Raw genomic sequence first — 13,825 nt, forward strand, 5'->3', positions numbered from 1 at the left:
TAAAATATATATATCAGTGATCTTACAGTTATTCTTTCTTCAGCAGAATCCCATCCTTTGTACTTATCTTCAAAGGCACTAATTCTACTCCTTTATGTGGGTGAGGCTATTCTTATGTCCCACACTCAGGTTGGACTGAGAAGACAAGTCATTTTTCAAAATATTGCAAATCCAAAGAATTTCAGATCAGTTATTCAAAGTCAAAGGTTATGGTCTTTTCTAAAACCAAGAAAATTATCTCTTTGGTCTGGACAATTGACAGTGCTCAATTAGAACAAGTTTCCAAATTTCCATACCTGGGTGTGGTTTTTAATTCTAATCTTAATTGGCAATCCCATTTTAAATTTTTACCAAACAAACTTAAACCTTCTGTGGCAGTGATCGAATGCTTCTTTTTCTCTAATGGAGGTAAATATATTCCAGAGAGGTTGCATGTGTTCAATTTGAAAATTATTCCACAGGTCCTTTATGGAGCCTCAATATGGATTCTCTGATTCAGTGTGGATTTAGACCCTTTTCTTTGCCATCTTCTGCAACGTGTCGCAGGAACTCCAGGATGTGTAGCAGGCATAGCTTTAAAGTTAGAATTGGGCTAGGGCTCTGTCAAAGCCAAAGCATGACTACATGCATTTAAACATAAGCTAAAAGTCATTTTCTCCTCAAAGAAGAATGGGCTGCTTTATGAGCTTAATCAAGACCAGTTCTATTCCCACTTCTGGGCATAGAATAGTGGTCACTATGGGTGTGTGGGGGGTAGGTATTTGTGAATTTCCTGCATTGTGCAGGGGGCTGGACTAGATTACCCCAGAGGTCCCATCCAGTTCTATGATTCTATGGATGTAAGAAATAGAGAAGAAACTATTTAGTCTTGGCCTAGCAAAGGATGATATACTGAGACTTAGGGAAAGCGAATCTCTACTAACTATTAAGAAATGTATAAAAGACCTAGATCACTTTCGTTCAGTTATACAAGCTTGAAGAGTATTCTCCACCCAGTTTTTTTTACATCTTTCCATCTCCAACCATCCCAGCCTATGTAAAAATTTTAACAGTTCCTTGCTACTGTAGAGCATTTATGCTCACACTTTTGAATGCTGCCCCTTCAACTGTCCTATATGGGAGATATTGTAATCTGCCTTATTCGGACAAGCTTTGTTGATATGGCCTGAAAAGGGTTGACTCCATGTCCCATATGATACTGGAATGCCTTTATTATAATTTCTATTGTGAGCGATGGATTGCTCCTATTTTAACAAAATTATCTTCCACCATATCAAAAGACAATATAGTCCCTTATCTGATAGTGGATAGAGATCCAAGGACTATGCTGATTGTGACCAAGTCTCTCTCCACCATATTTTCATTAGAGAAATAAATGCTCCTTTTTTAATTGCTCCGGATCATTGGATCAAAGGAGCTTGAAAGAAAGGAAAGGAAAGAATTCTGATACTGAATTTAATGCCTCAATAATGACACACTCTACTGGATGTAAATTTGCTGCATAAGTCTTGTGTCCCACTTCTTCTTAAGGCACATACCTGCAGATGACAGTTTTATCAGCACTTCATCTAGACCTTGCAAGTGCTCTGCCTCAGTTTCTCCTGTAATCGACATCAAGATATACAGACATGTGACATTCCTTGGACTAGATTGTCCATGGCTCTTTGAAAAATCCCAGGAGCCACTGCAGCCCTAAAAGAGAGCCTGTTATAACAGAAGCATTTCTTAGAAGTATTTATTGTTACAAAGGATTCTGAAGTATTAACAAGGAAAATGTGCAGGTATGCATCACTTGACTCTGTTTTTGTTATGACTTTCCTAGCTAGGAGAACATATAGGTCCTCAGTCCTGAAGATTTGATATGTAAATAGTTTGAGTACACAGTTCACTGTGACTTTGTAGTCTCCACACTTACACTACTACCTGACTTGGCACTGGGCTTTTCAGGTGCTACCAGACTTCTAAGTAAGCCATTGATCTTTGCTTCACAAACAACTTAGTAAAATTGCACATTTTTATCTACATAATTAATATCATTAGCAAACTGAGTTTGCCTCTCTGCATACTGGACCTGGTCCCCCTGACCAGCTTCAAACTCCTTCAGAATTCCATAGACAGCTGTTTTGCACTTCTACTTCTGCGGTATAAAGAAACAGGCAAGGCTGATACAGCCTAGAGTTGCCAAGTCGCGGCGGGGGATCGTAGGTCTTCACAGAATCCTTGCCGCAGGGACAGCAAGATGCGTTGCACCCACCGTCCCCAGGATCTGACGCTACGGGCAACGGGGCTCCAAACAGCCCCATTGCCAGAGCGACGCATAGTGTCATGTCCTGGCGACGGCGATGCAACGCTTCTCTCTGTCCCCGCAGCAAGGATTCTGTGAAGACATGCAGATCCCCCGCCGTGATTTGGCAAGATTTGGCAGGCCTAATGCAGCCAGTTTATCCTCATCACTAGTCCACATCAGCAGGTGAATGCTACACATCTGCTTTATTTGAACAGCAGCATTCAAAGCCTCAGCCATGGACCACCTTAGACTCAGGCCTCAGCTAACCCTGCCTTCCTCAGGGACATGGCTGGTGAGACTGCTCAGTAAAAAGTATCTGCCACTCAGCCACTAGGTGGCAACTAACAGGAACTGTATTACAGGTGGAATATGTTACAACTGGAATAAGACTGTAGTCCATGGAGTCCATCCTTCAAGTCCTCAGCCTTCCCAACAAGCACTGCCACTTCTGAAAATGGCTGATTGGCTTTGATTCAACTGTGTAGAAGCTAGAGCATGCAAGATGAGAAATTACATTTGTGCAACAATTAACAAGGACATTTAGAAATTATAAACTATGCTAGTGCTTCCTAATCTTTTAGGCTGTTTTCACATGAAGCTTATTTGTCATTTAGGGTTGCCAGATTGAGCAATAAGAAGGTTGAGCCTAGCAACCAGTGTGAGGGGTGGGGATGGGTACCTTAGGGACGTATGATATCACTGAGTCACCACATCACTTCCAGGGGAAACCCAGAAGTGACATAGAGTAGCTCTAATAATCCTAGACCTATCCTACATTACTTCTGTGTTTTCCCTGGAAGTGATGTGGCAACAATGGTAACACTGCTGCTGGTTTTTAAAAAATTCTCACCACTACTCCAAGTGGCAGCAGGCAAAGAGACATGCCACTGGGAGACTCCCCCTCCCATAGTAGACCTATTGCAGTCCCATGAGTGGGCATCCCTTATCTCTCTGTCTCCATAGTGTGAATAAAGATATTTTATAAATTTGTTTAATGATATTAAGTTATACTTACTAATATTAAGGTATTGTCTATCAACAAATAAACAAATGAGAACTGCTGAGAGCTATGGATTTTTTCTTCTTTTTATTGAGTGCTATTGAACTTTTCCAGTTATACATTGTTTAAGGTGATGGGCCTTCATCTTATTTATTCCATAAATATTCTGTTTTATCCAGCTTTTGCACAAATATGTATGCTGCAATCAGGTAAAAACAGGATAAAGGGGCTTCCTACAGAGAATGCATTATCTCTCCTTAGATCAGAGATGTACACTTCTTCATACTTATTTGCAGACCCTTCCTATCAGGCAGAATGAATGCTCAAGAATACTTAGCTTTTTGTTTATTTAACTCTTCTTTTCCTAATTCCTCTGAGACCAGAAAGCATATGAAATAATAATGAAAGTCACAAAAAGAAAGTATTAAACATTCAGAACTCTCATAAAGATTTGATTCTTTAACCTTGGTAAAAGAGCAAAGCTCCAAAGAAAAGGTGTTAGATAAAAATACAGTACCCTTTAATCTTTGATTCCCTTATCCCCTAAAATAATGTCATATTTAAAAAAGTACAGATTCTCCTAAATGGATTCTTAGGGGTTTTTTTAAAAAAATGCTGTCCTTTAGGAAGATTTTAAAAAGCAGTTGTATCCCATTCATTGTTATTAATCTAAAAACATTATTTAAAAAATATTGATTGCTTACTCTGTCAGAGACTTGGTGTACCTTTCTACCAAATCTTTCTCTAGAGATGAATTACCTCTATGAGAATTCTTCCCATTACTAGACAAAGGGGTTTGAAAACCCAATATAATATATTTTGTCAAACCAGACAGATCATATCTGCTGTTGTGATTGCTATATGTCCAGTTAGGCTTCAAGTGCTCTAGAAATGGCTGCACTGCTGTTTACACTCCTCCTGTTTTTAGCATCCTGGAACTCACTTTAGGAAATATTTGGAGGCCACTCTCTTAGCAAGAGTTTTGGTGCAATTGACATCTGAAGAGGCCAAATAAGAGAATACTAACTCTTGTTCAGCCATTCTAGTGATGCCCCTGTCCAGAGGTTTTTTTTAAAAAAATCTGTTTATCTGACAGTTCATTATTTAAGCCTAGCCTGTCCAAAGAGGATAAATATTATTTGGGAACTATGGCTATATCTTTGATGCAACAGAAGTATGCAAAATATAGGAAAGATTGGCTTGATAAGTGAAGCATGATACATTTCTATCACCCCCCCCCCCCAAAAAAAAATGTTCCATTTGGGTTTCTGACCATTGATAAGCTTTGAAATCTCATTGCAATAAATTTCTGGAATAGGCACATGGAAACACCAGCAAAGCAGTGAAAATGATTGCTGATGATCCATTCTAACCATTTGACCTTCTGACCTCTTCTACAGATATATGACCAAGATGGGACACTACAGCACTTTATCGATGGTGGGGAACCTAGTAAGTCAAGCTGGATGAGGTATATTCGATGTGCAAGGCACTGTGGGGAACAGAACTTAACAGTAGTCCAGTACAGGTAAAGTATGTTTCAATTTATTTTTAAATGTCTCTATTTACTGTAATAAAAGTGTTTTGAAGAAATGTGTATCATAAATCTCTTCAACTGCTTGTACATGAGTACAAAGACACTAGTAAGGATTTTGTAAATGGCTTATTTTATTGTAGCAGCTGACATCTATAATATGTAAACGCCAAGCTGTGACAACTCACCTACTGTCCCACAGGCCACTGGGGAAGCTGCCTTGGTGTCCTGTTGGCCGGTGCCACCAGTTCCTCCATTCTTATACCCTTACTTTTGACACATTGCACCTTGGGAGTTGTAGTTCTCAGATGACCTTACTGCAATCATAGCAAAGGGAATTAGAACTACAACTGCCAAGTTGGGAGTTCCAAGAGGCTGTGGGGCATTAGCAGGAAGTCAGTTAAACTGATCTCCAGACTACAGAGATCAGTCCCCATAGAGAAATGGTTGCTTTGGAGGGTGAGCTCTATGGTGTTATACTTCACTGAAGTCCTTCAACAAACCTGGCCCTCCCCTTAGTTTTGCCAACCTCCATGCGGCACCTGGAGATCTCCAAGATCAGTTCTCCTGGAGAAAATGTCTGCTTTGAGCAGCAAACTCTATGGCATTCTACCTGCTGAGGTCCCTTCCCACCTCAAACCCTGCCCTCTCCATGCTTTACCCCTCAAATCTACAGGTATTTCCCAACCCAGAGTTGGCAACCCTGTAACTGGCTACAGAACTACTTTCCAGACCCTTGAAACCCAGAAAACATGGCATAGGAGGAGGTCTTTTTCTACCTTAGCTGCCACTGCAGAGCCCCAAACCAACAGAAGTCTGGGGTGGAGGGAACCATACCCGTTACCACGTGGCTTTCCTTTGATACTACCCACTCGGGGTAGCAAAATGACAGCCCTGTCTTATAGCTAAGCAGAAGGAAATAAACATGTCTCACCTCCTTCTATTTTCCTCCTCCCTCCACTGCCCCATCAGCCCAGCTAGGACACTCACTTGGAGCCTCTTCCTAGAGCTTGTTGTATTTCATACCACAGCAGGCCTTACTCCTAGTTTAAGATATAAAGAAGGTTAGAAATTGTGAATTCAAGACAGAGGGCTGCAAATATATCTTTCCTGCATAGACAATGGCGGCTACAGGAAAAAATGTCACAAAACTGAAATTCTACCGAAGAATATTTTAAAGCAGTAGTGCCCTGAAACACACACAAACAATAAAATTCTCTGTACATACACATACACACACACACACACAGAGAGAGAGAGAGAGAGAGAGAGAGAGAGAGAGAGAGAGAGAGAGAGAGAGAGCAGGGGTATATTGTGGATCCAGGACTATGCAGCCCTTTGTATCCTCAAGAGCTCCATCTGTAGGAACCTTAGCAACAGCAAGCGATACAGAATGGGGAGGCTCCACCTTGAGACAAACCCTTTATTGCATGAGAAGAAATGCCTTTTACATGTGCAGAGGTTTCTTTGGATTCAGCCCTCATAGTTTTCATTATTATGAACTGGACATGCAATACAGGGTTGGAACTTATCTCCTCCAGATTTCATATTCAGAAACTGTGAGAAACTATTCACCAACTGCCAACTCTCTCACATTTTTTTCCTGCTTGTATTTTAAAGTACAGATAGAGAAGTCACTAGAAAATTGTGAAAATGTGTTAAAATGTGTGAGTTGTGAGATAAATGTATGCTTGAGACAGATGCTCAAGACAAATCTATGATTATGCTTTCCTAACCTCGTCTCAGACCAATCCCAAATGCCTTAAGTCATTTTACAGGTTTTTTATTTTCAATAGTTAACACAACTAATGGGAAGTTATGTGGCAAGAAGTAGTCCCTGTGTTTTTAATAAATATATTTTTGGCAAACATGGTTCATTACACCATACGACTGCAAAATTATAAGAAAGTACACCTGACAGATAGATCCCTTCTGTGAAGCTATTAAGTGTATAGGAGTGCGCTTCAAAGCCACATTTTGGCTACCAAATATAGGTAACAAGGACACTGTGTGATCCATAACATATTATTCATTTTATTTACTAAATTTATGTCCTCCCTTTCTGCCCTTACAAGGCAGCTAATAATTTATACATACATAATAAAATACTTTATGAAACCATTACAATAACCCCCATCAACGTATCTCATTAAAACAACTTTTAAAAGAATTATAAAATAGAGTTAATATACATATATAGAGAGTTAATATACATATAGAGTTCAGATTTTTAAAGGGAAACACTTATTAATCATCAGCACTCAAGGGGCACAGTTATAAGGCAGTTCATTTAAAAGAAAGATGAGTTAATATACATATAAAACAGTTAAAATACATACAAAACATAAAACATTGGTTAGGAAGGAAGGATCGCTGACAGAATGCCAAATGAAACAAAAAAAGTCTTCACCCAGTGGCTAAAGATGTCAACAGAAGACAGCAACTTAGTACACATTATCCATCTTTTAAATGTTTGTGGCACTTCAACTTGAAAATACTGGAGCATTTGTCTTACCCACAATGACTGATAGGATAATGACAGTGGAAGTGTTGTTCAAATACAGACTGAATTATTTTGTGGGAAAATCAAATAACATCAGAGGTACTTCTGGTAACAGATATCTACAAAGATGACCATGGCTAGTTCAAAGAACTGAAACAAAATAAGGTACATGAAATATTTTGAACACTTAAAAGCATTATACAAATGCTAATAATCATTGTCATCATTATAGCTGGAAGATTTAAGGTTGAATATAGATATATTTTGAGGTGAAGAACTCATCTTTCTTTTAAATGAACTGCCTTATAACTGTGCCCCTTGAGTGCTGATGATTAATAAGTGTTTCCCTTTAAAAATCTGAAGCAACTGTCTGACACAACTGGATGTTATAGCGGGATCATGAAAAGAAGGTCAGTTCAGCAACTGCTGCAGTTTTAAAATAGAAAACTTTTTAGAACATAGCTTTAATTTTGTTTATATCTGTAAGTAGTTTTCATGAATGAAAAAGAGGACAAAACATATTGTAGTCGTTCATTATCTACCTTGTTTCATCAAAATGCAATGGTCCAGTTATAATTCCAAGGATATGCTTTAAAATATAGCCATTTCTATTCTTAACCTTGTATTTTAAAAAGTCAACTTCAGTTATGATTGATGGCAGCAAAATACTCCATTTGAAAACAGAGTCATAAACGGAGCCTCATGTCATGAAGTGTGTTTAGTTAATAGTCTAGGTATTTTTGAGACAATCACCCTTGCATCTATATACAATGTACCCAGAGTGCATACAGAGTACTCTGTGTAAGCTCCTGCATGTGTTAGTAGATCCAGCCAGTATATGAATGGGAGACCTTTGCTTACAAAAAAGGATCCATATGCAAAGCTGCCCCATCTTCTGGTATGACCATATGGCATAGACAAGGAGCTCCTTGTACATAGTGGAACCCTCTGAACCCAGTGAACCACTAGGTCTGGGTGTGCTTGTTTGCATACTTATAGATGAAAATCCACAGCAAAATCTGGCCACGAGAAAGTAATTACACATCTGCCAATATTAAGTGGATTTTACAATTCTGCTTTCATGATGGAGCTGTTACTTACAGTTCCCTCCATTGGTTTGTTTTTGATTACTTCTGATCTTTTAAAAATGAACTACAAAAACACATTAAAAAAAACCCCTGGCATCTATCACTAGGGACTACATCCAAGTGTAAGAAAATAGAAAAGTTGGACACTGAAAAAACCGTCTAATTTTTATTGTACATGGACATCCTCCTCACTAAAAGTCAGCTGGTTTAAATTCATTCTGTTATGATTTGTAATATCTAAATGGAATTTTCTTCAAAGAGCCCTTGATTGATTGACCCTTAGTTGAACGTTTTGTTTTTATTTTGAAGCTGACAATAATGTTTGTTGGCATGTGTTCTGCTTCAACTGCGTTGGGACGCCACGAAGCTATCTTTATGAGTCATCCAACCACAATACTAAATACATGTCAGCAAAGGAAATATTATCCGAAAGAGGAAAAATCCCTTTGATGTACTTCAGCATGCAGAGATTTCTGCAAGTTTTGGAAGCTCTGAACGCTTGTAAGGAATGGTGTATGCTTACACTTTTTTTTCTTTTTTGGCCTACTCCAAGCCTCTGAGACCACCCATTGCTCAAAAACAGTTCAGTTCTTTCAGCGGCAAAGTGTGTCATTGGGTTTTAGCACATTCATTTGCTGGGCTGCTGTGTTTATGTTAGGGGAAGCCAAACAGAGAGATGAAAAGTTACAAGGGTGAAGTACAAAGTAGACTCAATTTTTTTCAGAGTCAGGAGATGCGGGTGATTTATAGTACTGCCCTGATTTTGATTTTTATGTAATGGTGGAAAGAATTAATAAAATGTACAGCATGGGTGGAAATAGATGGTGGGGTGGAGAAAGAGGGCAGGAAAGAGACGAAGGCAGGAGTTTTTGTCAGATATTCATAGAATGTTAGGAAAAAGCATTCTGCTTAGCCAGCAGTGCCCTCCTGAGACAGGGTGGCAGTAAGCGAGGAAAATAACAAGATAAATGAAATTTTTGCAGCTGCTTGTAAAATATTGAGAATCTGCACTTTTTTATTGATCTTTATGATCCTGTTGCCAAGAGCCACTTTGCGGTGACAAAATATGTTGACAAGTGCATATCTCACTGCCATGAAAAATGTGGTTCCGGATTCTCCTTATGTCGGCAGTGTTATACAAGAAACAAATTGCACCTCTACAGCCAATTCTTTACAGAGAAGCTGAATTTAAGGCCTACCAACCCAGCACACTTTTATCTCTAACTTCAGGCTAATATTTGTAGCAATTCTTCACTGCAGAAACCAGTTGAGATTCAACTTCTTTTTTTAAAAAAAAACAACAACAACCATATATGTCTCTGCACCTTGCACAAGACATTAAAAAAGGTCATTTCTTACTACTGTGACTGTATCGTTTTAGCTGGTGATATTTCAGCCCAAATGGAATGTTCATTTTGTGTTTATTGAATTGCTATTTATCTCATATAAGCATGTTTTACTTTACTGTATCAGGCTTAAGCGTCAAGCCACTACACAATGATAACTTTTTTTAGTCCAGCTCCTAAATGCCTGACTCTGATCTCACATTAGTTTTCCCTGTGCTTGAAACTTCAGATTATTGTTTCTGATTTATATGCTTCTATCTGGAAAAAACACAGAATTTCATCAAAATGATATGTCAGAACAATGGACAAATAGGTGGATAGGTAACAAATGCCTAGATAATTAATACTTACTATGACCCCCTTTACTGTGAAACGTGGGGAATAATTTTGAAATGTTGGAATATAATGGCACACATAAGTCTTTTTTGTTGGTCTTGGCATTGTACATGGCAGCTTTTATTATTTCTGTTAATATTTTCCAAGCTGATCGTGTATCGAAATAAATAGACTAAACTGACAACTTACTACAACCTTCATACAGCTATCCCTGGATCCTGTGTTACAACCCTTAGTTATCAGTGGTTTGGCTCAGACATGTAAAACCATGGTTTAATTTAACTAACTATAGTCAGGGATGAAAGTAGCTCAGAATGAAACAGTACTGAGTACCTGTAAGAAAGCGACCAAAGTGGAATCTCCCATGTTCTGCTTCAAGACCTCCAAGAGAGAAAGTATCAGGGACAAACAAAATATAGCATTAAGTGATTATCAGAGAGCTGAATCCTATTTCACGTAACATATAGTTAAAGTTTTGCATTATTGCTGAAAAATAAAATAGTCCATTAAACTGACCAACATGTCTACCCTCCTAAATGTTCCAGTGTCTGTTTAGGATCTGGGAAATCACGGTTCAAATCCCCACTGTGCAATGGGAGTTTTCCCTATACCACTGATTTTAATTTAGAAGAAGAAAAAGAAGAAGAGATTGGATTTATACCCCGCCTTTCACTTGGAGTCTCTGAGCGGCTTACAAACTCCTTTCCCTTCCCCTCCCCACAACAGACACCCTGTGAAGTGGGTGGGGCTGAGAGAACTCTGACACAAACTGCTCTTTTTCAAGGACAGCTGTGCCAGAGCTTGTGACTGACCCAAGGTCACATCAGCAGGTGCAAGTGGAGGAGTGGGGAATCAAACCCGGTTCTCCCAGATTAGAGTCCACACACTTAACCACTACACCAAACTGGCTTTTTTAGTATTTTTTAGTATTGCACTCACTTTCTGAAAATGGTTTTTATTTATTAAAATGGATGTACTTGTTTGACCTTTCAGTTAATAATGATATGCAAGGTAGCACAGATAACATGTAGTAATTGTTGTCTCTTGCTGGAATTGCAGCAGTTGTTTCTTTAGTAGTTGCAGAACATTGCCTAGCAAATGCTTTCACTATTCTAGTCATCTGAGAAAGTGCATTGATTTTTTTCAATGCTGAGAGCAAGCAAGGAAGTCCTCAGTCTTATGTGCTTCCTTTTCACTCCCCCACTTCTCAGACATGGCTGGAAAATCAGATACTGGTTTGGTTGCAGTCAGTCTGGAGAAGCTAGGCTCCAAATAGGGGCATATATGTGTTTTATTTACACACTTAACAGTGCAGTCCTAAAACTGCTTTCCTGGTAAGCCCCTCTGAGTAGACTTTAGATGGATTCTGATCAGATTTGATTATGTTTACACTGTAGAGCGCTCAGATCTTGTAGATTTTCCTTTGTCAATAAATGTTGTAATGTTAAATATTGAAGTGTCTATTGTATAGACCTCACATCAAAATAGTAACTATTTTCCAAGTGACAATTAAATGCAAGTAAGTTTTAATTCTATACATAAAAGAAAATCTCAATAAATTCAGTGGGACTTTTTTCAGAGCAAACATAGATGGATTTGGGGTGCCAATAATGCAATATATTAACTAGATTCATTAGAATTATGTGTTGTTCAGTGGAAGTCACCTAAAGTTTTGGAGAGTATAAAGGGCATGTTGCCAAATTAGTGGTCACCTTAAAACTCCAAAAATTATGCTCAAAATGTTAGCAGAAAATGGAATGTTTTATCTAAAAACAAATTCTGTTTAGCTTTGAAATATACATTACCACTGAAACTAAATTAGCCCTTTATTGGTCTGTCAATTTCCTGTACATCAGACAACTGTCACCTCACAAGTTTGTTAAAGCATATTAACATTAAGGCAAATCCCAGTTGACTCATTGCCCAAGTGTATAAACATTTTATAGAAACCTGGAATACTTTTTAGTTCTGCAAGTTTTGTCAATAAATATGTTTTAAAAGAATAGTAATTCCACAATAGTGATTTGATATCTCTGAATGTTTTCAGGATTTAAAATACCATCACTTTGAAACAGAAAGTGTTTTGTTTTTCTACTTCATGAGCATTTATTTATATATTTACTGTGATTGTGAATCACTGCTCAACTAAAAAAAATGGCTGAGGCAATATATAATAAAATGAAGGAAAAACCATCCCTGAAAGTGCATATGCCATTCTAGGTTCGAAAATGTCAGTTGCAGGAGCTTCCTTTCCTGTTTCTCACAGTCTAATTGTCTAGAACGTTCTTTTTCAGCTGCTCTCTTCAATCAGCTAATTTAAGGCAAACCAAGATGGTTCTTAAGCAGGCCTGTGATGGCAGCTGGGCATGGGAAGGAATGTTTCCACTAGAACTGAGTAGAAGATTGTCACCAGGCCTTCAGTCTTCTCTGTCTTGTGCTTTTGAAATAGATATTCCGTAAGATGTATCTCCCAAGTATTCATTCTTTCTCTGTTTGCTATGACCAGGTCAAATATATTCTACAGAGCCTGTATGGATATTCCCAGGGGTACAGAGTTGTTGGTGTGGTACAATGACAGCTACACATCTTTCTTTGGAATTCCTTTGCAGTGCATTGCCCAGGATGAGAACTGTAAGTGTCATATTTCATGTCCACCACTACCTACCCTAATTCATGTTTCACACTGGAGTCAAGAACGAAATTACCTACACTATCTATGTGCTTGGGCTGGCCCTGGAGTCTGCATGATTTCATTTTCAGCAAGTAGAGTGAGGGGTTAAGCTTGGCTTACCATGTATTGGTGTCAGCAGTGCGGGTTTCATCCAAAAGTGTAAATGAAACTGGTGATTGTCCTGAGGCAACCAAGGATAAACTGAGGTTTATTCAGACTCCAAATTTGGTGAGAGGAAATTTGGGAGGGCTGATTAAATAATTGAATCCTAGTGGTGTCTGGCAAAATGGAAGTATAAGGATGGTCCATCTTGGCATACAATTTCTATGTACTGGCCATGAGAAATAAGGTACAACTACACAGTATACTGGTAGCCTGATGGGCTATTCACAGTTAGGATAACCCACACTGAAGAGAGAATGTGAACTTGAATGTGCTGCTGCAGGTAAGTACAGCTCTGGTTTAACCAATTCACTAAAGGTGCCATCCTAAAAAGAGTTATACCCTTCTAAACTCATTGTCTGCAGTGGGTTTAGAAGAGAATAACTCTGTTTAGGATTATACTGTTAGTCTCATGACCTCATTCCAGAGCACAGGGGCAATAACGAAGCTTTGGCTGTTACACTTCAACAAAGAGCACTGCTTTGGAAAAGGCAAAACTAAAAAAAGATGTCTATACATTGAAATTATATATATATATATTATATAAATTAAAAAGGCTACAGAAAGATTTTATGAGAAAATAAGATGCATTCATATGATCCTTTTTCTCCTGAGAGTTTTGTCTTCTGGAGAATCCACATGGAGCTGAAACTTGGGAAAGACACAAATCACACTAGGGATTTAGAACCATTTTTCAAATTTATTTTGAAACCTGAATTCAGCAGAGAGAGTATGAATCCATGCCTTGGTCTAGGACCAGAATAAAGGCCTGCACACTGTTTATAGCATGTCACAGAAACTTAGCTTATGGTCTACATAGTGTATTTCAGCTAGAATAACCACTGACAATATTCCTTAGCTCTTTCATTTGATTAACTGGGAAAGTTTATTTCATTTT

General features: G+C 38.4%; 1 protein-coding gene across 1 annotated transcript in view; it reads left to right on the forward strand.

Annotated features, from left to right (window-relative positions):
- Positions 1-13,825, forward strand: part of PRDM6 (PR domain containing 6) — a 161,534-nt gene that overhangs the window by 102,658 nt on the left and 45,051 nt on the right. The window contains exons 3-4 of the mRNA XM_015416222.1: positions 4,688-4,815; positions 12,601-12,725. Coding sequence (XP_015271708.1) covers positions 4,688-4,815; positions 12,601-12,725 — 253 coding nt within the window. The remainder of the gene's footprint in view (positions 1-4,687; positions 4,816-12,600; positions 12,726-13,825) is intronic.

The sequence above is a fragment of the Gekko japonicus genome, unplaced genomic scaffold (assembly GCF_001447785.1).
Source record: "Gekko japonicus isolate JY-2015 unplaced genomic scaffold, Gekko_japonicus_V1.1 scaffold549, whole genome shotgun sequence".
In the NCBI taxonomy this organism is placed as follows: Eukaryota; Metazoa; Chordata; class Lepidosauria; order Squamata; family Gekkonidae; genus Gekko; species Gekko japonicus.